Genomic DNA, 23,136 nt, shown 5'->3' with positions numbered 1-23,136 from the left:
CGTCATCGTCTTCCCATGATTGACTGAAAGTTCACTGGTTTTTACCAACATTTTAGTTTATAGTCTAGGAATTAAAAACAATATTGAACTAAGAACATTAACTTTAAATGAGAATATCAAAGATGATTATTTTGAAGATATTCCATTTTGAAAATCCAATGATTTAAAAGACACTCAGGCTGGAGTGAAGACCATCATCATCCTCATCATCATCATCTTCACTCAGGTCACTTATTTTAAAGACACTTGTTGAACATTTCAAAAGTACAAATGATTAAATTCAATTCTTCTTAAATCTTAAAGAAACATTTAAGGAATAAAACTGATGATTCGACGATTCAATATTGTGACGGAACTGATGCACGTCCATAATCTCATTTGGGAAGTGGTGAAGACTCCATCATCATCTTCATCATCTTCATCTCGATCTTCATCATCATCATCTCGATCTTCATCATCATCTTCATCATCAACATCAACATCATCTTCATCTCGATCTTCATCATCATCATCTCGATCTTCATCATCATCATCATCTTCATCTCGATCTTCATCATCATCATCTCGATCTTCATCATCATCTTCATCATCAACATCAACATCATCTTCATCTCGATCTTCATCATCATCATCTCGATCTTCATCATCATCATCATCATCATCATCTTCATCTCGATCTTCATCATCATCATCTCGATCATCATCATCATCATCAACATCAACATCAACATCATCTCGATCTTCATCATCATCATCTCGATCTTCATCTCGATCTTCATCATCATCATCTCGATCTTCATCATCATCATCATCTTCATCTCGATCTTCATCATCATCATCATCTTCATCATCATCATCTTCATCTCGATCTTCATTATCATCATCTTCATCTCGATCTTCATCATCATCATCATCTTCATCTCGATCTTCATCATCATCATCATCATCATCATCTTCATCTCGATCTTCATCATCATCATCATCAACATCAACTTTCATCTCGATCTTCATCATCATCATCATCATCTTCATCTCGATCTTCATCATCATCAACATCAACTTTCATCTAGATCTTCATCATCATCATCATCATCATCAACTTTCATCTCGATCTTCATCATCATCATCTTCATCTCGATCTTCATCATCATTATCTTCATCTCGATCTTCATCATCATCATCATCATCATCTTTACTCAGATTGGAGTGAAGACTCCTCCATCACCATCATCATCATCATCTTCATCTTCACTCAGGCTGGAGTGAAGACTCCATCATCATCATCATCATCTTCATCTCGATCTTCATCATCATCAACATCAACATCATCTTCACCTTCATAATCATCATCATCTTTACTCAGATTGGAGTGAAGACTCCTCCATCATCATCATCATCATCATCCTCATCTTCATCATCTTTACTCAGATTGGAGTGAAGACTCCTCCATCATCATCACCATCATCATCATCATCATCTTGATCTTCACTCAGGCTGGAGTAAAGACTCCATCATCATCACCATCATCAACTTGATCTTGATCTTCATCATCATCATCATCATCTTCATCTTCACTCAGGCTGGAGTAAAGACTCCATCATCATCATCATCTTCATCTTGATCTTCATCATCATCATCTTCATCTCGATCTTCATCATCATCATCAACATCAACATCATCTTCATCTTCATCTTCATCTTCACCTCCATTATCATCATCATCATCTTCACTCAGGCTGGAGTAAAGCCTCAATCATCATCATCATCATCTTGATCTTCATCATCATCATCATCATCATCATCTTCATCTCGATCATCAACATCATCTTCACCTTCATCATCATCATCATCATCTTTACTCAGATTGGAGTGAAGACTCCTCCATCACCATCATCATCATCATCATCTTCATCTTCACTCAGGCTGGAGTAAAGACTCCATCATCATCATCATCATCATCTTCATCTCGATCATCATCATCAACGTCAACATCAACATCATCTTCATCCTCACCTTCATCATCATCATCATCTTCATCTTCACTCAGGCTGGAGTAAAGACTCCATCATCATCATCATCATCATCATCATCATCTTCATCTTGATCTTCATCATCATCTTCATCTCGATCTTCATCATCATCATCAACATCAACATCAACATCATCTTCATCCTCACCTTCATCATCATCATCATGATCATCTTCATCATCATCCTCATCCTCATCATCATCATCTTTACTCAGATTGGAGTGAAGACTCCTCCATCACCATCATCACCATCATCATCATCACCATCATCTTCACTCAGACTGGAGTGAAGGCTCCTGAGCCACGAGGGTCACTCAGCTGTGAGACCATCTGTCTGAGTCACTTCCTCGCTGACCCTTGGACGCCTCGGAGGGAACCAAAGACAAGCTGTCGACTCCGTACTGCCCTGTTTATACTCCAGTTACATCATGTACGTCCAGCTTCGTCCAGATTTTTTAAGCGCTTTGTGACCCTGGTCTAGAAAATCAACTAACTACGGTTTAAAAAGTGCTGTGTAAATAAAATGATTATTATTATTATCATGGAGGAATGTGTTACATAATCAACTCATGTTAGGAAATAAAAGTCTGCAAATGTTTTATTCCGTTAATGCACAGACGCACTTTACTTTTATCACTCGTTTCCTGTCTGAACCTTGACATCAACGACACGACGCAGACGAAATAGAAATCAATCCAGTTCAAGTGCGAGGATCTCCTGACACAGGACACATTCATTCATATAACACGTTAGTGTTTATTTTAAAATGGTCAGCGTGTGATTACAGACAAATAAATACTACCGTGAAAGTGAAATAATTTCTTGAATAGTCTTCAGTCACCAAAACACCCTTGATTTGCAGGAACTCTGGGAAATATCAGTCAAGATGATTCCCAACATTCCGGGGTTCAACTAACTGGGGCGAGAGACATTAGAGGGGCGAGGGCGACGTCAGGTGACCTCTAGTTTGAGTAATGGAGCACATGACTTAAAATGAGGTCACGGCAGCACGCTGCAGTACGCTCCTCTGCGCTTTTATAGGCTCTTCTACGCTTTCGTAGGCTCCTCTGCGCTTTTATAGGCTCTTCTACGCTTTCGTAGGCTCCTCTGCGCTTTTATAGGCTCTTCTACGCTTTCGTAGGCTCCTCTGCGCTTTTGTAGTCTCTTCTACGCTTTTGTACGCTCCTCTGCGCTTTTGTAGGCTCTTCTACGCTTTTGTAGGCTCCTCTGCGCTTTTGTAGGCTCTTCTACGCTTTTGTAGTCTCTTCTACGCTTTTGAAGGCTCTTCTACGCTTTTGTAGGCTCTTCTACGCTTTTGTAGGCTCGTCTACGCTTTTGTAGGCTCGTCTACGCTTTTGTAGGCTCTTCTACGCTTTTGTAGGCTCCTCTACGCTTTTGTAGGCTCTTCTACGCTTTTGTAGGCTCTTCTACGCTTTTGTAGGCTCGTCTACGCTTTTGTAGGCTCGTCTACGCTTTTGTAGGCTCTTCTACGCTTTTGTAGGCTCTTCTACGCTTTTGTAGGCTCGTCTACGCTTTTGTAGGCTCTTCTACGCTTTTGTAGGCTCGTCTACGCTTTTGTACGCTCTTCTACGCTTTTGTAGGCTCGTCTACGCTTTTGTAGGCTCTTCTACGCTTTTGTAGGCTCGTCTACGCTTTTGTAGGCTCGTCTACGCTTTTGTAGGCTCTTCTACGCTTTTGTAGGCTCGTCTATGCTTTTGTAGGCTCTTCTACGCTTTTGTAGGCTCCTCTGCGCTTTTGTACGCTCCTCTGCGCTTTTGTAGGCTCCTCTACGCTTTTGTAGGCTCTTCTACGCTTTTGTAGGCTCTTCTACGCTTTTGTAGGCTCTTCTACGCTTTTGTAGGCTCGTCTACGCTTTTGTAGGCTCTTCTACGCTTTTGTAGGCTCGTCTACGCTTTTGTACGCTCTTCTACGCTTTTGTAGGCTCGTCTACGCTTTTGTAGGCTCTTCTACGCTTTTGTAGGCTCGTCTACACTTTTGTAGGCTCGTCTACGCTTTTGTAGGCTCTTCTACGCTTTTGTAGGCTCGTCTACGCTTTTGTAGGCTCTTCTACGCTTTTGTAGGCTCTTCTACGCTTTCGTAGGCTCCTCTGCGCTTTTATAGGCTCTTCTACGCTTTCGTAGGCTCCTCTGCGCTTTTGTAGTCTCTTCTACGCTTTTGTACGCTCCTCTGCGCTTTTGTAGGCTCTTCTACGCTTTTGTAGGCTCCTCTGCGCTTTTGTAGGCTCTTCTACGCTTTTGTAGTCTCCTCTACGCTTTTGTAGGCTCTTCTACGCTTTTGTAGGCTCTTCTACGCTTTTGTAGGCTCTTCTACGCTTTTGTAGGCTCGTCTACGCTTTTGTAGGCTCTTCTACGCTTTTGTAGGCTCGTCTACGCTTTTGTAGGCTCGTCTACGCTTTTGTAGGCTCTTCTACGCTTTTGTAGGCTCGTCTACGCTTTTGTAGGCTCTTCTACGCTTTTGTAGGCTCGTCTACGCTTTTGTAGGCTCTTCTACGCTTTTGTAGGCTCGTCTACGCTTTTGTAGGCTCGTCTACGCTTTTGTAGGCTCTTCTACGCTTTTGTAGGCTCGTCTACGCTTTTGTACGCTCTTCTACGCTTTTGTAGGCTCGTCTACGCTTTTGTAGGCTCTTCTACGCTTTTGTAGGCTCGTCTACGCTTTTGTAGGCTCGTCTACGCTTTTGTAGGCTCTTCTACGCTTTTGTAGGCTCGTCTACGCTTTTGTAGGCTCTTCTACGCTTTTGTAGGCTCCTCTGCGCTTTTGTAGGCTCTTCTACGCTTTTGTAGGCTCCTCTGCGCTTTTGTAGGCTCTTCTACGCTTTTGTAGTCTCCTCTACGCTTTTGTAGGCTCTTCTACGCTTTTGTAGGCTCTTCTACGCTTTTGTAGGCTCTTCTACGCTTTTGTAGGCTCGTCTACGCTTTTGTAGGCTCTTCTACGCTTTTGTAGGCTCGTCTACGCTTTTGTAGGCTCTTCTACGCTTTTGTAGGCTCGTCTACGCTTTTGTAGGCTCGTCTACGCTTTTGTAGGCTCTTCTACGCTTTTGTAGGCTCGTCTACGCTTTTGTAGGCTCTTCTACGCTTTTGTAGGCTCGTCTACGCTTTTGTAGGCTCGTCTACGCTTTTGTAGGCTCTTCTACGCTTTTGTAGGCTCGTCTACGCTTTTGTACGCTCTTCTACGCTTTTGTAGGCTCGTCTACGCTTTTGTAGGCTCTTCTACGCTTTTGTAGGCTCGTCTACGCTTTTGTAGGCTCGTCTACGCTTTTGTAGGCTCTTCTACGCTTTTGTAGGCTCGTCTACGCTTTTGTAGGCTCTTCTACGCTTTTGTAGGCTCCTCTGCGCTTTTGTACGCTCCTCTGCGCTTTTGTAGGCTCCTCTACGCTTTTGTAGGCTCCTCTACGCTTTTGTAGGCTCCTCTGCGCTTTTGTAGGCTCTTCTACGCTTTTGTAGTCTCTTCTACGCTTTTGAAGGCTCTTCTACGCTTTTGTAGGCTCTTCTACGCTTTTGTAGGCTCGTCTACGCTTTTGTAGGCTCGTCTACGCTTTTGTAGGCTCTTCTACGCTTTTGTAGGCTCGTCTACGCTTTTGTAGGCTCTTCTACGCTTTTGTAGGCTCTTCTACGCTTTTGTAGGCTCGTCTACGCTTTTGTAGGCTCGTCTACGCTTTTGTAGGCTCGTCTACGCTTTTGTAGGCTCTTCTACGCTTTTGTAGGCTCTTCTACGCTTTTGTAGGCTCGTCTACGCTTTTGTACGCTCTTCTACGCTTTTGTAGGCTCGTCTACGCTTTTGTAGGCTCTTCTACGCTTTTGTAGGCTCGTCTACACTTTTGTAGGCTCGTCTACGCTTTTGTAGGCTCTTCTACGCTTTTGTAGGCTCGTCTACGCTTTTGTAGGCTCTTCTACGCTTTTGTAGGCTCTTCTACGCTTTCGTAGGCTCCTCTGCGCTTTTATAGGCTCTTCTACGCTTTCGTAGGCTCCTCTGCGCTTTTGTAGTCTCTTCTACGCTTTTGTACGCTCCTCTGCGCTTTTGTAGGCTCTTCTACGCTTTTGTAGGCTCCTCTGCGCTTTTGTAGGCTCTTCTACGCTTTTGTAGTCTCCTCTACGCTTTTGTAGGCTCTTCTACGCTTTTGTAGGCTCTTCTACGCTTTTGTAGGCTCGTCTACGCTTTTGTAGGCTCTTCTACGCTTTTGTAGGCTCGTCTACGCTTTTGTAGGCTCGTCTACGCTTTTGTAGGCTCTTCTACGCTTTTGTAGGCTCGTCTACGCTTTTGTAGGCTCTTCTACGCTTTTGTAGGCTCGTCTACGCTTTTGTAGGCTCTTCTACGCTTTTGTAGGCTCGTCTACGCTTTTGTAGGCTCGTCTACGCTTTTGTAGGCTCTTCTACGCTTTTGTAGGCTCGTCTACGCTTTTGTACGCTCTTCTACGCTTTTGTAGGCTCGTCTACGCTTTTGTAGGCTCTTCTACGCTTTTGTAGGCTCGTCTACGCTTTTGTAGGCTCGTCTACGCTTTTGTAGGCTCTTCTACGCTTTTGTAGGCTCGTCTACGCTTTTGTAGGCTCTTCTACGCTTTTGTAGGCTCCTCTGCGCTTTTGTAGGCTCTTCTACGCTTTTGTAGGCTCCTCTGCGCTTTTGTAGGCTCTTCTACGCTTTTGTAGTCTCCTCTACGCTTTTGTAGGCTCTTCTACGCTTTTGTAGGCTCTTCTACGCTTTTGTAGGCTCTTCTACGCTTTTGTAGGCTCGTCTACGCTTTTGTAGGCTCTTCTACGCTTTTGTAGGCTCGTCTACGCTTTTGTAGGCTCTTCTACGCTTTTGTAGGCTCGTCTACGCTTTTGTAGGCTCGTCTACGCTTTTGTAGGCTCTTCTACGCTTTTGTAGGCTCGTCTACGCTTTTGTAGGCTCTTCTACGCTTTTGTAGGCTCGTCTACGCTTTTGTAGGCTCGTCTACGCTTTTGTAGGCTCTTCTACGCTTTTGTAGGCTCGTCTACGCTTTTGTACGCTCTTCTACGCTTTTGTAGGCTCGTCTACGCTTTTGTAGGCTCTTCTACGCTTTTGTAGGCTCGTCTACGCTTTTGTAGGCTCGTCTACGCTTTTGTAGGCTCTTCTACGCTTTTGTAGGCTCGTCTACGCTTTTGTAGGCTCTTCTACGCTTTTGTAGGCTCCTCTGCGCTTTTGTACGCTCCTCTGCGCTTTTGTAGGCTCCTCTACGCTTTTGTAGGCTCCTCTACGCTTTTGTAGGCTCCTCTGCGCTTTTGTAGGCTCTTCTACGCTTTTGTAGTCTCTTCTACGCTTTTGAAGGCTCTTCTACGCTTTTGTAGGCTCTTCTACGCTTTTGTAGGCTCGTCTACGCTTTTGTAGGCTCGTCTACGCTTTTGTAGGCTCTTCTACGCTTTTGTAGGCTCGTCTACGCTTTTGTAGGCTCTTCTACGCTTTTGTAGGCTCTTCTACGCTTTTGTAGGCTCGTCTACGCTTTTGTAGGCTCGTCTACGCTTTTGTAGGCTCGTCTACGCTTTTGTAGGCTCTTCTACGCTTTTGTAGGCTCTTCTACGCTTTTGTAGGCTCGTCTACGCTTTTGTAGGCTCTTCTACGCTTTTGTAGGCTCGTCTACGCTTTTGTACGCTCTTCTACGCTTTTGTAGGCTCGTCTACGCTTTTGTAGGCTCTTCTACGCTTTTGTAGGCTCGTCTACGCTTTTGTAGGCTCTTCTACGCTTTTGTAGGCTCGTCTACGCTTTTGTAGGCTCTTCTACGCTTTTGTAGGCTCCTCTGCGCTTTTGTACGCTCCTCTGCGCTTTTGTAGGCTCCTCTACGCTTTTGTAGGCTCTTCTACGCTTTTGTAGGCTCCTCTGCGCTTTTGTAGGCTCCTCTACGCTTTTGTAGTCTCTTCTACGCTTTTGTAGGCTCCTCTACGCTTTTGTAGGCTCCTCTACGCTTTTGTAGGCTCTTCTACGCTTTTGTAGGCTCCTCTACGCTTTTGTAGGCTCCTCTACGCTTTTGTAGGCTCTTCTACGCTTTTGTAGGCTCCTCTACGCTTTTGTACGCTCTTCTACGCTTTTGTAGGCTCGTCTACGCTTTTGTAGGCTTTTGTAGGCTCGTCTACGCTTTTGTAGGCTCTTCTACGCTTTTGTAGGCTCTTCTATGCTTTTGTAGTCTCTTCTACGCTTTTGTAGGCTCCTCTACGCTCCTCTACGCTCCTCTACGCTCCTCTACGCTCCTCTACGCTCCCCTACGATCCTTTACGCTTTTGTAGGCTCTTCTACGCTCCTCTACGCTCCTCTACGCTCCCCTACGATCCTTTACGCTTTTGTAGTCTCTTCTACGCTTTTGTAGGCTCTTCTAAATTCTTCTACGCTCCCCTACGATCTTTTACGCTCCTCTACGCTCTTCTAGAATTTTTACGCTCCTCTACGCTCCTCTACGCTTCTCTACGCTCCATGTTCCAGTGATCCCTGCACTGCGACCTACACACTGATGAATGTCAACATCGCTGACCCCCCCGGTGAGAGTTTCAATCAAAAGAGACCAGATGGTCGTGGACAGCACAGACATCTGTCACACATGTCTAAAAGGTATTTCCGTCCATCAGAGGAAGCCAGAGTCGCCGACACTGTTTCCAACTGGACTCGGATCTCGTACTACACAGAACAGAACCACAGTTGCATCACAATGTTTAAGCTGCTCTTATGAAAGCAACAACAGCGAGAAGTTGGTGAAGATGGTGTTCGTTGACGTCTGAACCGTTCCCCGCAGACGCCGATTTTACCATTTAGACTCACTTTGTCAGAGACTAGAAGGCACCGAGACAAGCTGTACCTCTGCTCACGGCATAAAACATAGGGTACCTCTCCGGACAATACTACACATATATACTTGTTACTACACTATCACAACACCAGAGTCAAGTACTGGACAATACTACACATATATACGTGTTACTACACTATCACAACACCAGAGTCAAGTATTGGACAATACTACACAAATATCCTTGTTACTACACTATCACAACACCAGAGTCAAGTACTGGACAATACTACACATATATACTTGTTACTACACTATCACAACACCAGAGTCAAGTATTGGACAATACTAGACATATATACTTGTTACTACACTATCACAACACCAGAGTCAAGTACTGGACAATACTACACATATATACGTGTTACTACACTATCACAACACCAGAGTCAAGTATTGGACAATACTACACATATATACTTGTTACTACACTATCACAACACCAGAGTCAAGTACTGGACAATACTACACATATATACTTGTTACTACACTATCACAACACCAGAGTCAAGTACTGGACAATACTACACATATATACGTGTTACTACACTATCACAACACCAGAGTCAAGTATTGGACAATACTACACATATATACTTGTTACTACACTATCACAACACCAGAGTCAAGTACTGGACAATACTACACATATATACGTGTTACTACACTATCACAACACCAGAGTCAAGTACTGGACAATACTACACATATATACTTGTTACTACACTATCACAACACCAGAGTCAAGTATTGGACAATACTACACATATATACTTGTTACTACACTATCACAACACCAGAGTCAAGTATTGGACAATACTACACAAATATCCTTGTTACTACACTATCACAACACCAGAGTCAAGTATTGGACAATACTACACATATATACTTGTTACTACACTATCACAACACCAGAGTCAAGTATTGGACAATACTAGACATATATACTTGTTACTACACTATCACAACACCAGAGTCAAGTACTGGACAATACTACACATATATACGTGTTACTACACTATCACAACACCAGAGTCAAGTATTGGACAATACTACACATATATACTTGTTACTACACTATCACAACACCAGAGTCAAGTACTGGACAATACTACACATATATACTTGTTACTACACTATCACAACACCAGAGTCAAGTACTGGACAATACTACACATATATACGTGTTACTACACTATCACAACACCAGAGTCAAGTATTGGACAATACTACACAAATATCCTTGTTACTACACTATCACAACACCAGAGTCAAGTACTGGACAATACTACACATATATACTTGTTACTACACTATCACAACACCAGAGTCAAGTATTGGACAATACTAGACATATATACTTGTTACTACACTATCACAACACCAGAGTCAAGTACTGGACAATACTACACATATATACGTGTTACTACACTATCACAACACCAGAGTCAAGTATTGGACAATACTACACATATATACTTGTTACTACACTATCACAACACCAGAGTCAAGTACTGGACAATACTACACATATATACTTGTTACTACACTATCACAACACCAGAGTCAAGTACTGGACAATACTACACATATATACGTGTTACTACACTATCACAACACCAGAGTCAAGTATTGGACAATACTACACATATATACTTGTTACTACACTATCACAACACCAGAGTCAAGTATTGGACAATACTACACAAATATCCTTGTTACTACACTATCACAACACCAGAGTCAAGTATTGGACAATACTACACATATATACTTGTTACTACACTATCACAACACCAGAGTCAAGTATTGGACAATACTAGACATATATACTTGTTACTACACTATCACAACACCAGAGTCAAGTACTGGACAATACTACACATATATACGTGTTACTACACTATCACAACACCAGAGTCAAGTATTGGACAATACTACACATATATACTTGTTACTACACTATCACAACACCAGAGTCAAGTACTGGACAATACTACACATATATACTTGTTACTACACTATCACAACACCAGAGTCAAGTACTGGACAATACTACACATATATACGTGTTACTACACTATCACAACACCAGAGTCAAGTATTGGACAATACTACACATATATACTTGTTACTACACTATCACAACACCAGAGTCAAGTACTGGACAATACTACACATATATACGTGTTACTACACTATCACAACACCAGAGTCAAGTACTGGACAATACTACACATATATACTTGTTACTACACTATCACAACACCAGAGTCAAGTATTGGACAATACTACACATATATACTTGTTACTACACTATCACAACACCAGAGTCAAGTATTGGACAATACTACACAAATATCCTTGTTACTACACTATCACAACACCAGAGTCAAGTATTGGACAATACTACACATATATACTTGTTACTACACTATCACAACACCAGAGTCAAGTATTGGACAATACTAGACATATATACTTGTTACTACACTATCACAACACCAGAGTCAAGTACTGGACAATACTACACATATATACGTGTTACTACACTATCACAACACCAGAGTCAAGTATTGGACAATACTACACATATATACTTGTTACTACACTATCACAACACCAGAGTCAAGTACTGGACAATACTACACATATATACTTGTTACTACACTATCACAACACCAGAGTCAAGTACTGGACAATACTACACATATATACTTGTTACTACACTATCACAACACCAGAGTCAAGTACTGGACAATACTACACATATATACTTGTTACTACACTATCACAACACCAGAGTCAAGTATTGGACAATACTACACATATATACTTGTTACTACACTATCACAACACCAGAGTCAAGTATTGGACAATACTACACATATATACTTGTTACTACACTATCACAACACCAGAGTCAAGTACTGGACAATACTACACATATATACGTGTTACTACACTATCACAACACCAGAGTCAAGTATTGGACAATACTACACATATATACTTGTTACTACACTATCACAACACCAGAGTCAAGTACTGGACAATACTACACATATATACTTGTTACTACACTATCACAACACCAGAGTCAAGTACTGGACAATACTACACATATATACGTGTTACTACACTATCACAACACCAGAGTCAAGTATTGGACAATACTACACATATATACTTGTTACTACACTATCACAACACCAGAGTCAAGTACTGGACAATACTACACATATATACGTGTTACTACACTATCACAACACCAGAGTCAAGTACTGGACAAAACTACACATATATACTTGTTACTACACTATCACAACACCAGAGTCAAGTATTGGACAATACTACACATATATACTTGTTACTACACTATCACAACACCAGAGTCAAGTACTGGACAATACTACACATATATACTTGTTACTACACTATCACAACACCAGAGTCAAGTACTGGACAATACTACACATATATACGTGTTACTACACTATCACAACACCAGAGTCAAGTATTGGACAATACTACACATATATACTTGTTACTACACTATCACAACACCAGAGTCAAGTACTGGACAATACTACACATATATACGTGTTACTACACTATCACAACACCAGAGTCAAGTACTGGACAATACTACACATATATACTTGTTACTACACTATCACAACACCAGAGTCAAGTACTGGACAATACTACACATATATACGTGTTACTACACTATCACAACACCAGAGTCAAGTATTGGACAATACTACACATATATACTTGTTACTACACTATCACAACACCAGAGTCAAGTACTGGACAATACTACACATATATACGTGTTACTACACTATCACAACACCAGAGTCAAGTATTGGACAATACTACACATATATACTTGTTACTACACTATCACAACACCAGAGACAAGTATTGGAAAATACTACACATACCGTAAATTCCGGACTACAAGCCGCTACTTTTTTCCTACACTTTAAACACTGCGGTTTATACTACGGTGCGGCTTATTCATTTTTTTTTCGTGGCGGGAAAACCATTTTGCTCAGCAACAGTAGACCAATAGAATGAATGAGTAACTTTGTGTCAGCAGCTCCCTCCCGACTACGAGGAGAAACTTACTTCATTCCGCACATTCACTCAAACAAAGATAGCGGAGAATTCCATCGGGCCAGATGAAATCATAAATATGGATGAAGTACCTCTGACGCTTTGTAACGGACCTTCTCACAACTCCTCGAGAGATCGTCACACACACATTCTTCATGGGGCGGAGCTCTGGTGCGGACTTGGTGACGCTCCAGAGTGACGGCATTCATTATAACAACACTGACCAACACATGAAGCCGTTATAGAAGTTCATCAAAATATATTTACTTAATAACATTTAACAAAAAGCGCTCCTTAAAGGAGGATCAATCAAACGTGAACAAAACAACGAACACCCACGACACCCCACAGTCAAATCCCCGCGATCAGTGTCCAATGTTCAAGTCCATTATTGTCCAGAAAAAAGGCTGCGTTAAGTGAATCCTAGGTGAGGCGCAGAGACGCAGGACGGCCGTGAAGTCGCGTTTATCCGCGCAATCACTGCGTTACGATCAGGTGGAAAAAAGCAAACTACTCGTCCGTGTTGCCGGCGTGATGAAGAGATAATTCCCCGGTTGAAGGACACGGACAGTTTGTCCACCTGCCAGTTTGTCCACCTGTCGCTGGTTCCTCGGACTGTAAATATCTGAACAATGCTTAAGAAGAATAACACAGTGCTTTATTTATTTTAAGTGTAAGAAATGGACGTGAATTACCGGTAGTTCATTTTTTTGGCTGTTTAAACCTGCGGCTTAAAATCCGGTGCGGCTTGTATAATTACAAAATTGATTTTCTTTCTAAAATTTGAGCATGCGGCTTTTAATCGGTGCGCTCTGTAGTCCGGAATTTACGGTATATACTTGTTACTACAGTATCACTTAATATCACCGTATATCGTATATAGTGGTGGTTCATATGAAAACAATGTATTTTAATGATATGGACCGTTTTATATCATGACAACAATCATTACTTTATATTGAAACTACGATACCAATACTGGTACATTTTTGATACCTTTTCTATCTCATGTGGTCTTTAAGTTCAACAACACCAGATGCTACAAATATTACTACAGTATCACTACATATCATATCGTTGTTTGGAGATACACATGGTGTTGCTATCTTCCTGCTATTGTCTGGTTAATACTCGCTGAACTCTGTGGCACAAGTACATTATCCCTCAAACTTTAAACACACTTTATTCAGCTACACACCATGAAAGAACTACGATACAACATGTCAAAGAAAAGTCGGACGTATCTCTATTTTCTAACAGCCCTAATTATTCACATTATTCATTTCCTCTGTGAAGTGATGGCGTCGACACCTGCACCTGATGATGGAGCACCACTCCAGCCGCTCCAGCACAAGAATAACATCAGAATTGATTAGAATCCAGATCAACCTCTGGCGGTTGATTCCACTCAGAGGGCATCGTTGTGCGTGAACTTACAAACCGACAGACGACGAACATCAGACATGATTCAACCTCGTCTGCGGCGAATGAGAAATAAACAGGGATTATAGTCCAGTGACCTCTGGTGAGATTATGACACTCAGATCAATTGACGAGCTCAAGTACTCGTCAATTGACGACTTGAAAGAACAGGAACGAGCGTAAAAAACACGAGCTGGTTTAAGACTTAATTACCGTGACCCTCAGGACACTCGTGGCCTTGGATTGAGAAGAGTGCATGATGGGAGATTTTAACTTAATCCATCCGCGAAATAAATCAATAAAAAGGTGACCTTTCTTGAAGTGTGTCGTCTCGTTCCGTGATGCAACTGGATTATAGAATTATCACTGGGAACGAGGAGGTTAATCCGCCAGATGAAGCTCGTCCATGATGTTTTTGTTTGACGAGTCACAGAGTAATCTGCTGCTACAGGGACTGTTTAAAAAAAAAACTGATCACATAAAAGTAGAGCTGCATGGTATTGGAAATATTTGCGATATTCGATGAAATGTAGCCATGAGTACAGTAGTGAAGGTCCGGGGGTTTATAGAAGGAAACACTGAGATATTTCCCTTTGGTTTATTTCAACGCTTCAGTGCCGACATGATGGTAGAAAAATATCTCTTCTAACACTCAGTCTCGCGGGACTTGCATCGGTTTCCTGTGAAACTGAGCGACATCAGAGAGGAGCCGCCGGCGCGTCGTGATATCACCAAATCAATAATAAATCCTTGTACACGCACACATAACACTTTATAAATGATGCTAACAACTTAGCTCGTTAGCATACAGTGAAGACGCACACATAACACTTTATAAATGACGCTAACAACTTAGCTCGTTAGCATACGATGAAGACGCACACATAACACTTTATAAATGACGCTAACAACTTAGCTCGTTAGCATACAGTGAAGACGCACACATAACACTTTATAAATGACGCTAACAACTTAGCTCGTTAGCATACGGTGAAGACGCACAGGTTTGTTTGGAAGTTCAGGATCTTATAAGAAAACAACTGAGACGAGATGAAAAGTTCTTACAATATGTTGCTTTAAAAAAGGAGGTTGAAAGAGACGAGTGACTGGATCACTAGTGTTTGACTAGATCATAAGTTAGTATTACTTCACTGGATCACTAGTGTTTGACTAGATCATAAGTTAGTATTACTTCACTGGATCACTAGTGTTTGACTAGATCATAAGTTAGTATTACTTCACTGGATCACTAGTGTTTGACTAGATCATAAGTTAGTATTACTTCACTGGATCACTAGTGTTTGACTAGATCATAAGTTAGTATTACTTCACTGGATCACTAGTGTTTGACTAGATCATAAGTTAGTATTACTTCACTGGATCACTAGTGTTTGACTAGATCACAAGTTAGTATTACTTCACTGGATCACTAGTGTTTGACTAGATCATAAGTTAGTATAACTTCACTGGATCACTAGTGTTTGACTAGATCATAAGTTAGTATTACTTCACTGGATGACTAGTGTTTGACTAGATCATAAGTTAGTAATACTTCACTGGATCACTAGTGTTTGACTAGATCATAAGTTAGTATTACTTCACTGGATCACTAGTGTTTGACTAGATCATAAGTTAGTATAACTTCACTGGATCACTAGTGTTTGACTAGATCATAAGTTAGTATTACTTCACTGGATCACTAGTGTTTGACTAGATCATAAGTTAGTATTACTTCACTGGATGACTAGTGTTTGACTAGATCACAAGTTAGTATTACTTCACTGGATCACTAGTGTTTGACTAGATCATAAGTTAGTATTACTTCACTGGATGACTAGTGTTTGACTAGATCATAAGTTAGTATTACTTCACTGGATCACTAGTGTTTGACTAGATCATAAGTTAGTATTACTTCACTGGATCACTAGTGTTTGACTAGTTATTTAACAAAAATGATCTCATCAAATTTTATCTTTTCTATAGCTTTGACAATATAGATGGAACTTATTTATAATTAGAATAAAAAACAAACAGTGAAACCACATAAAGAAATCCATTAATCTTTAAACTAGGGCTGCACGATATATCGTGATATACATATCAAAAACATGTGATCATTTATAATGTTTTATTGTATAAATCAATCATTTCTTAAACACACACTTCGAACAATCAGTGTCACGTTCTGTAAAGTTGTCAGTTTGTACTTCTATGTCTCGTTGTTGTTTACGTCTCCGTCCGTCTGTGAAATGTGTTAGGCTCGGTTGCTATGGCGACGCGTCTTGGCTCAGTATATCCAGTGAAGTAATACTAACTTATGATCTAGTCAAACACTAGTGATCCAGTGAAGTAATACTAACTTATGATCTAGTCAAACACTAGTGATCCAGTGAAGTAATACTAACTTATGATCTAGTCAAACACTAGTGATCCAGTGAAGTAATACTAACTTATGATCTAGTCAAACACTAGTGATCCAGTGAAGTAATACTAACTTATGATCTAGTCAAACACTAGTGATCCAGTGAAGTAATACTAACTTATGATCTAGTCAAACACTAGTGATCCAGTGAAGTAATACTAACTTATGATCTAGTCAAACACTAGTGATCCAGTGAAGTAATACTAACTTATGATCTAGTCAAACACTAGTGATCCAGTCACTCGTCTCTTTCAACCTCCTTTGTTAAAGCAACATATTGTAAGAACTTTTCATCTCGTCTCAGTTGTTTTCTTAGAAGTATGCTAACGAGCTAAATTGTTAGCGTCATTTATAAAGTGTTATGTGTCCGTCTTCACCGTATGCTAACGAGCTAAATTGTTAGTGTCATTTATAAAGTGTTATGTGTGCGTCTTCACCGTATGCTAACGAGCTAAGTTGTTAGCGTCATTTATAAAGTGTTATGTGTCCGTCTTCACCGTATGCTAACGAGCTAAGTTGTAAGCGTCATTTATAAAGTGTTATGTGTGCGTCTTCACCGTATGCTAACGAGCTAAGTTGTTAGCATCATTTATAAAGTGTTATGTATGCGTGTACAAGGATTTATTATTGATTTGGTGATATCACGACGCGCCGGCGGCTCCTCTCTGATGTCGCTCTGTTTCACAGGAAACTGATGCAAGTCCCGCGAGGCTGAGCGTTAGAAGAGAGATTTTTATACTATCATGTCGACACTGAATTGCATTTATTCCTCATCTAATCCCCGGACCTCCACTACAGTACTCGCATTAACATCGATATCGCAATTCAAGACATCAAAATCAAATATCGCACATATTTCCAATATCGTGCAGTCCTATTGGAATTGCTTATGAAAATATACTTAATATTTGAATTATGTTCCATTTTTTCAAATCTTAACGTATTTTGACCAAATACTCAAGTAGTATTTACCACTCGAGCCACACTTTAACTTGATAGCGCCTCAAGTACCCGGCGTGACTCATGCTCTGTTCGTGGCTGATGTGCTGCTGCTGGCATGTTATCAGACTCTCTCTGGATCACCATGGTGACCGAGAACCAGATGATGTTGTCGAGCTCCATTACAGTCGGAACACTCCAAATAATCATGAATCACCATCAGCACTTCAACGTTCCATCAGACAGACTTGAAGGGCTGTGAGTGTGGTGGAGGGTATAGGGAGGAGGTCAACGCCAGCAGGTCAAGGGGGCACGAGACCCCTATTAAAAATGAAAATGTTTATTTTTAGATTAAGTTTGAACCTTATTCAATAGTGTACTGGCAAGAATCTGACTGTAAGATACGTATCACGATACAACGATATACTATGATACTGTAGGAACAGGATTTATCTGTAGTATTGTGAGTACTTGACTCAGCTAGAGTCCCCTGTATCCTCTTGTCCTCAGTCATTCTTGGGATTTGAATTCTCCCTTTAGACTCGAAGGACGTTGTGGCCATAAATTATAATCAAACAATTTTCAGCTGTAATCAAACAATTTTCAACTTTAATCAAACAATTTTCAACTATAATCAAACAATTTTCAACTTTAATCAAACAATTTTCAACTATAATCAAACAATTTTCAACTGTAATCAAACAATTTTCAACTATAATCAAACAATTTTCAACTTTAATCAAACAATTTTCAACTATAATCAAACAATTTTCAACTGTAATCAAACAATTTTCAACTATAATCAAAAAAAATTCAACTGTAATCAAACAATTTTCAACTATAATCAAACAATTTTCAACTATAATCAAACAATTTTCAACTAGAATACAACAATTTTCAACTATAATCAAACAATTTTCAACTATAATCAAACAATTTTCAACTATAATCAAACAATTATCAACTATAATCAAACAATTATCAACTATAATCAAACAATTTTAAACTATAATCAAACAATTATCAACTATAATCAAACAATTTTCAACTATAATCAAACAATTTTCAACTAGAATCCAACAATTTTCAACTATAATCAAACAATTTTCAACTATAATCAAACAATTTTCAACTATAATCCAACAATTTTCAACTGAAATCAAACAATTTTCAACTGAAATCAAACAATTTTCAACTATAATCAAACAATTTTCAACTGTAATCAAACAATTTTCAACTGTAATCAAACAATTTTCAACTATAATCAAACAATTTTCAACTGAAATCAAACAATTTTCAACTGAAATCAAACAATTTTCAACTGTAATCAAACAATTTTCAACTATAATCAAACAATTTTCAACTGAAATCAAACAATTTTCAACTATAATCAAACAATTTTCAACTATAATCAAACAATTTTCAACTGAAATCAAACAATTTTCAACTGTAATCAAACAATTTTCAACTATAATCAAACAATTTTCAACTGAAATCAAACAATTTTCAACTGTAATCAAACAATGTTCAACTATAATCAAACAATTTTCAACTGTAATCAAACAATTTTCAACTATAATCAAACAATTTTCAACTATAATCAAACAATTTTCAACTATAATCAACAATTTTCAACTATAATCAAACAATTTTCAACTATAATCAAACAATTTTCAACTATAATCAACAATTTTCAACTATAATCAAACAACCATCAAATAAATCAATACAGTGCAGTTAAATAAATAAAAAAAAGATTTATGGCAGTATTTTAGTGTATCAGTATTTACTTACAACCCTATTATTAAACTACATTATTAAATATTTCAGTTTAAATTGTAAGGTCTCCTCCCGCTCTAAAGTGATTTTTGTGTTTTTTAATTTTCAAATATATATTATCTATAGAGAGACGGCAAGAAAGGGTTGTTTCTGACAACAAATGGAATCCGACTGACATTGAAATTCAAATTCCTCAATGAAAATAACTCCAGTCCGAGTTCTTGTACGAGAGAAAATCTGGCGACTCCAGGAAAAAAAAAACACGCTTGATAGACAAACTCACCACTTTCTTGAGCATGCGGTGATAAGGCTGGATGACGGGCAGACCCAGCGGCGTCACCCACTCCACACTGTGTCCGGACATGGAGATGTTTTTGGCGCTCAAGGTCAGCCAGTCCTGGAACAAACACCAGAGTTAAGTGTGGAAGCAACAGACGTTTGTGTCTCATCCTGACAGTCGTGATGGAATCTTTCTCACAGAGAAGCTTCAAAACTTCAAGTTCACCAGCGAAGAAACTACTGTAGCTGAGAAGGAAACAGGTGATGATGGTGTTGCTTCTGCGGACGAACCAGTGTCTGACACGCTTGTTCTAGAAACATCTGAGGAACCATTGAAGTCCCACAGGGATGGAACACATGCCGTCTGGCCCAGTTCTGCTCCGTTCATCTCTTGAATTATTGTAGATATTATTCTTATTTATATCTCTTTGTGTCCCTGACATCGCTTTAAAGTATATTTGTAAGTTTTAGTTTTAGTTTTATAGATCGTACACTTTTGAATTGAACACATTTTTGCTTTGTATGAATCATGAATGAACCACCGTATGTTTTTTAGGGAAATCTAACAATTTCAATGGAAATCTAACTATTTAAATCCAAATTTGAAAAAAACCAGATGTTTTGAGATTGAAAGGACAGAATAACAGTCAGAATAAAGGACAGAATAACAGTCAGAATAAAGGACAGAATAACAGTCAGAATAAAGGACAGAATAACAGTCAGAATAAAGGACAGAATAACAGTCAGAATAAAGGACAGAATAACAGTCAGAATAAAGTACAGAATAACAGTCAGAATAACAGTCAGAATAAAGTACAGAATAACAGTCAGAATAAAGTACAGAATAACAGTCAGAATAACAGTCAGAATAAAGTACAGAATAACAGTCAGAATAAAGTACAGAATAACAGTCAGAATAAAGTACAGAATAACAGTCAGAATAAAGTACAGAATAACAGTCAGAATAAAGTACAGAATAACAGTCAGAATAACAGTCAGATTAAAGTACAGAATAACAGTCAGAATAAAGTACAGAATAACAGTCAGAATAAAGGACAGAATAACAAACAGAATAACAGACAGAATAAAGGACAGAATAACAGAAAGATTAACATAAAGAATAACAGATAGAATAACAGACAGAATAACAGACAGAATAAAGGACAGAATAAAGGACAGAATAACAGAAAGAATAACATAAAGAATAACAGACAGAATAACACACAGAATAACACACAGAATAAAGGACAGAATAACATGAAGAATAACAGACAGAATAACAGACAGAATAAAGGACAGAATAACATTCAGAATAAAGGACAGAATAACAAACAGAATAACAGACAGAATAAAGGACAGAATAACATAAAGAATAACAGATAGAATAACAGACAGAATAACAGACAGAATAAAGGACAGAATAAAGGACAGAATAAAGGACAGAATAACATAAAGAATAACAGACAGAATAACACACAGAATAACAGACAGAATAAAGGACAGAATAACAGAAAGAATAACATAAAGAATAACAGACAGAATAACAGACAGAATAAAGGACAGAATAACAGAAAGAATAACATAAAGAATAACAGACAGAATAAAGGACAGAATAACAGTCAGAATAAAGGACAGAATAACACACAGAATAACACACAGAATAACAGACAGAATAATGGACAGAATAACAGAAAGAATAACATAAAGAATAACAGATAGAATAACAGACAGAATAACAGACAGAATAAAGGACAGAATAAAGGACAGAATAACAGAAAGAATAACAGAAAGAATAACAGACAGCATAACACACAGAATAACAGAAAGAATAAAGGACAGAATAACAGAAAGAATAACAGACAGAATAACAGACAGAATAACAGACAGAATAAAGGACAGAATAACAGAAAGAATAACATAAAGAATAAGAGACAGAATAACAGACAGAATAAAGGACAGAATAACAGTCAGAATAAAGGACAGAATAACACACAGAATATAGGACAGAATATAGGACAGAATAACAGAAAGAATAACATAAAGAATAACAGACAGAATAACACACAGAATAACAGACAGAATAAAGGACAGAATAACATAAAGAATAACAGACAGAATAACAGACAGAATAAAGGACAGAATAACAGTCAGAATAAAGGACAGAATAACAAACAGAATAACAAACAGAATAACAGACAGAATAAAGGACATAATAACAGAAAGAATAACATAAAGAATAACAGATAGAATAACAGACAGAATAACAGACAGAATAAAGGACAGAATAACAGAAAGAATAACAGAAAGAATAACAGACAGCATAACACACAGAATAACAGACAGAATAAAGGACAGAATAACAGAAAGAATAACAGATAGAATAACAGACAGAATAACAGACAGAATAAAGGACAGAATAAAGGACAGAATAACAGAAAGAATAACAGAAAGAATAACAGACAGCATAACACACAGAATAACAGACAGAATAAAGGACAGAATAACAGAAAGAATAACATAAAGAATAACAGATAGAATAACAGACAGAATAAAGGACAGAATAAAGGACAGAATAACAGAAAGAATAACATAAAGAATAACAGACAGCATAACAAACAGATTAACAGACAGAATAAAGGACAGAATAACAGAAAGAATAACATAAAGAATAACAGATAGAATAACAGACAGAATAACAGACAGAATAAAGGACAGAATAAAGGACAGAATAACAGAAAGAATAACATAAAGAATAAGAGACAGAATAACAGACAGAATAAAGGACAGAATAACAGTCAGAATAAAGGACAGAATAACACACAGAATAACAGACAGAATAAAGGACAGAATAACAGACAGAATAAAGGACAGAGTAACAGAAAGAATAACATAAAGTATAACAGACAGAATAACACACAGAATAACAGACAGAATAAAGGACAGAATAACATAAAGAATAACAGACAGAATAACAGACAGAATAAAGGACAGAATAACAGTCAGAATAAAGGACAGAATAACAGTCAGAATAAAGGACAGAATAACAAACAGAATAACAGACAGAATAAAGGACATACTAACAGAAAGAATAACATAAAGAATAACAGATAGAATAACAGACAGAATAACAGACAGAATAAAGGACAGAATAAAGGACAGAATAACAGAAAGAATAACATAAAGAATAACAGACAGAATAACACACACAATAACAGACAGAATAAAGGACAGAATAACAGAAAGAATAACATAAAGAATAACAGACAGAATAACAGACAGAATAAAGGACAGAATAAAGAGTCCAGACAATGAAGGGAGAGAAATATGATAG

General features: G+C 38.6%; 1 protein-coding gene across 4 annotated transcripts in view; it reads right to left on the bottom strand.

Moving 5' to 3' along the window:
- The window catches only part of polrmt (polymerase (RNA) mitochondrial (DNA directed)), an 89,319-nt gene that overhangs the window by 12,025 nt on the left and 54,158 nt on the right, over window positions 1-23,136 (bottom strand). For all 4 annotated transcript variants that reach the window (XR_015710476.1, XR_015710477.1, XR_015710475.1 and 1 more), the window contains exon 15: window positions 19,810-19,923. Coding sequence is in view for 1 of the 4 variants with exons in the window: in XM_087783252.1 (XP_087639378.1) it covers window positions 19,810-19,923 (114 nt within the window). In the remaining 3 variants the exon portion in view is untranslated. The remainder of the gene's footprint in view (window positions 1-19,809; window positions 19,924-23,136) is intronic.

The sequence above is a fragment of the Callionymus lyra genome, chromosome 2 (assembly GCF_982586985.1).
Source record: "Callionymus lyra chromosome 2, fCalLyr1.hap1.1, whole genome shotgun sequence".
Taxonomy (NCBI): Eukaryota; Metazoa; Chordata; class Actinopteri; order Syngnathiformes; family Callionymidae; genus Callionymus; species Callionymus lyra.
The sequence above is the reverse complement of the archived record's forward strand: the minus strand, read 5'-3'. Positions and strand labels throughout refer to the sequence as shown.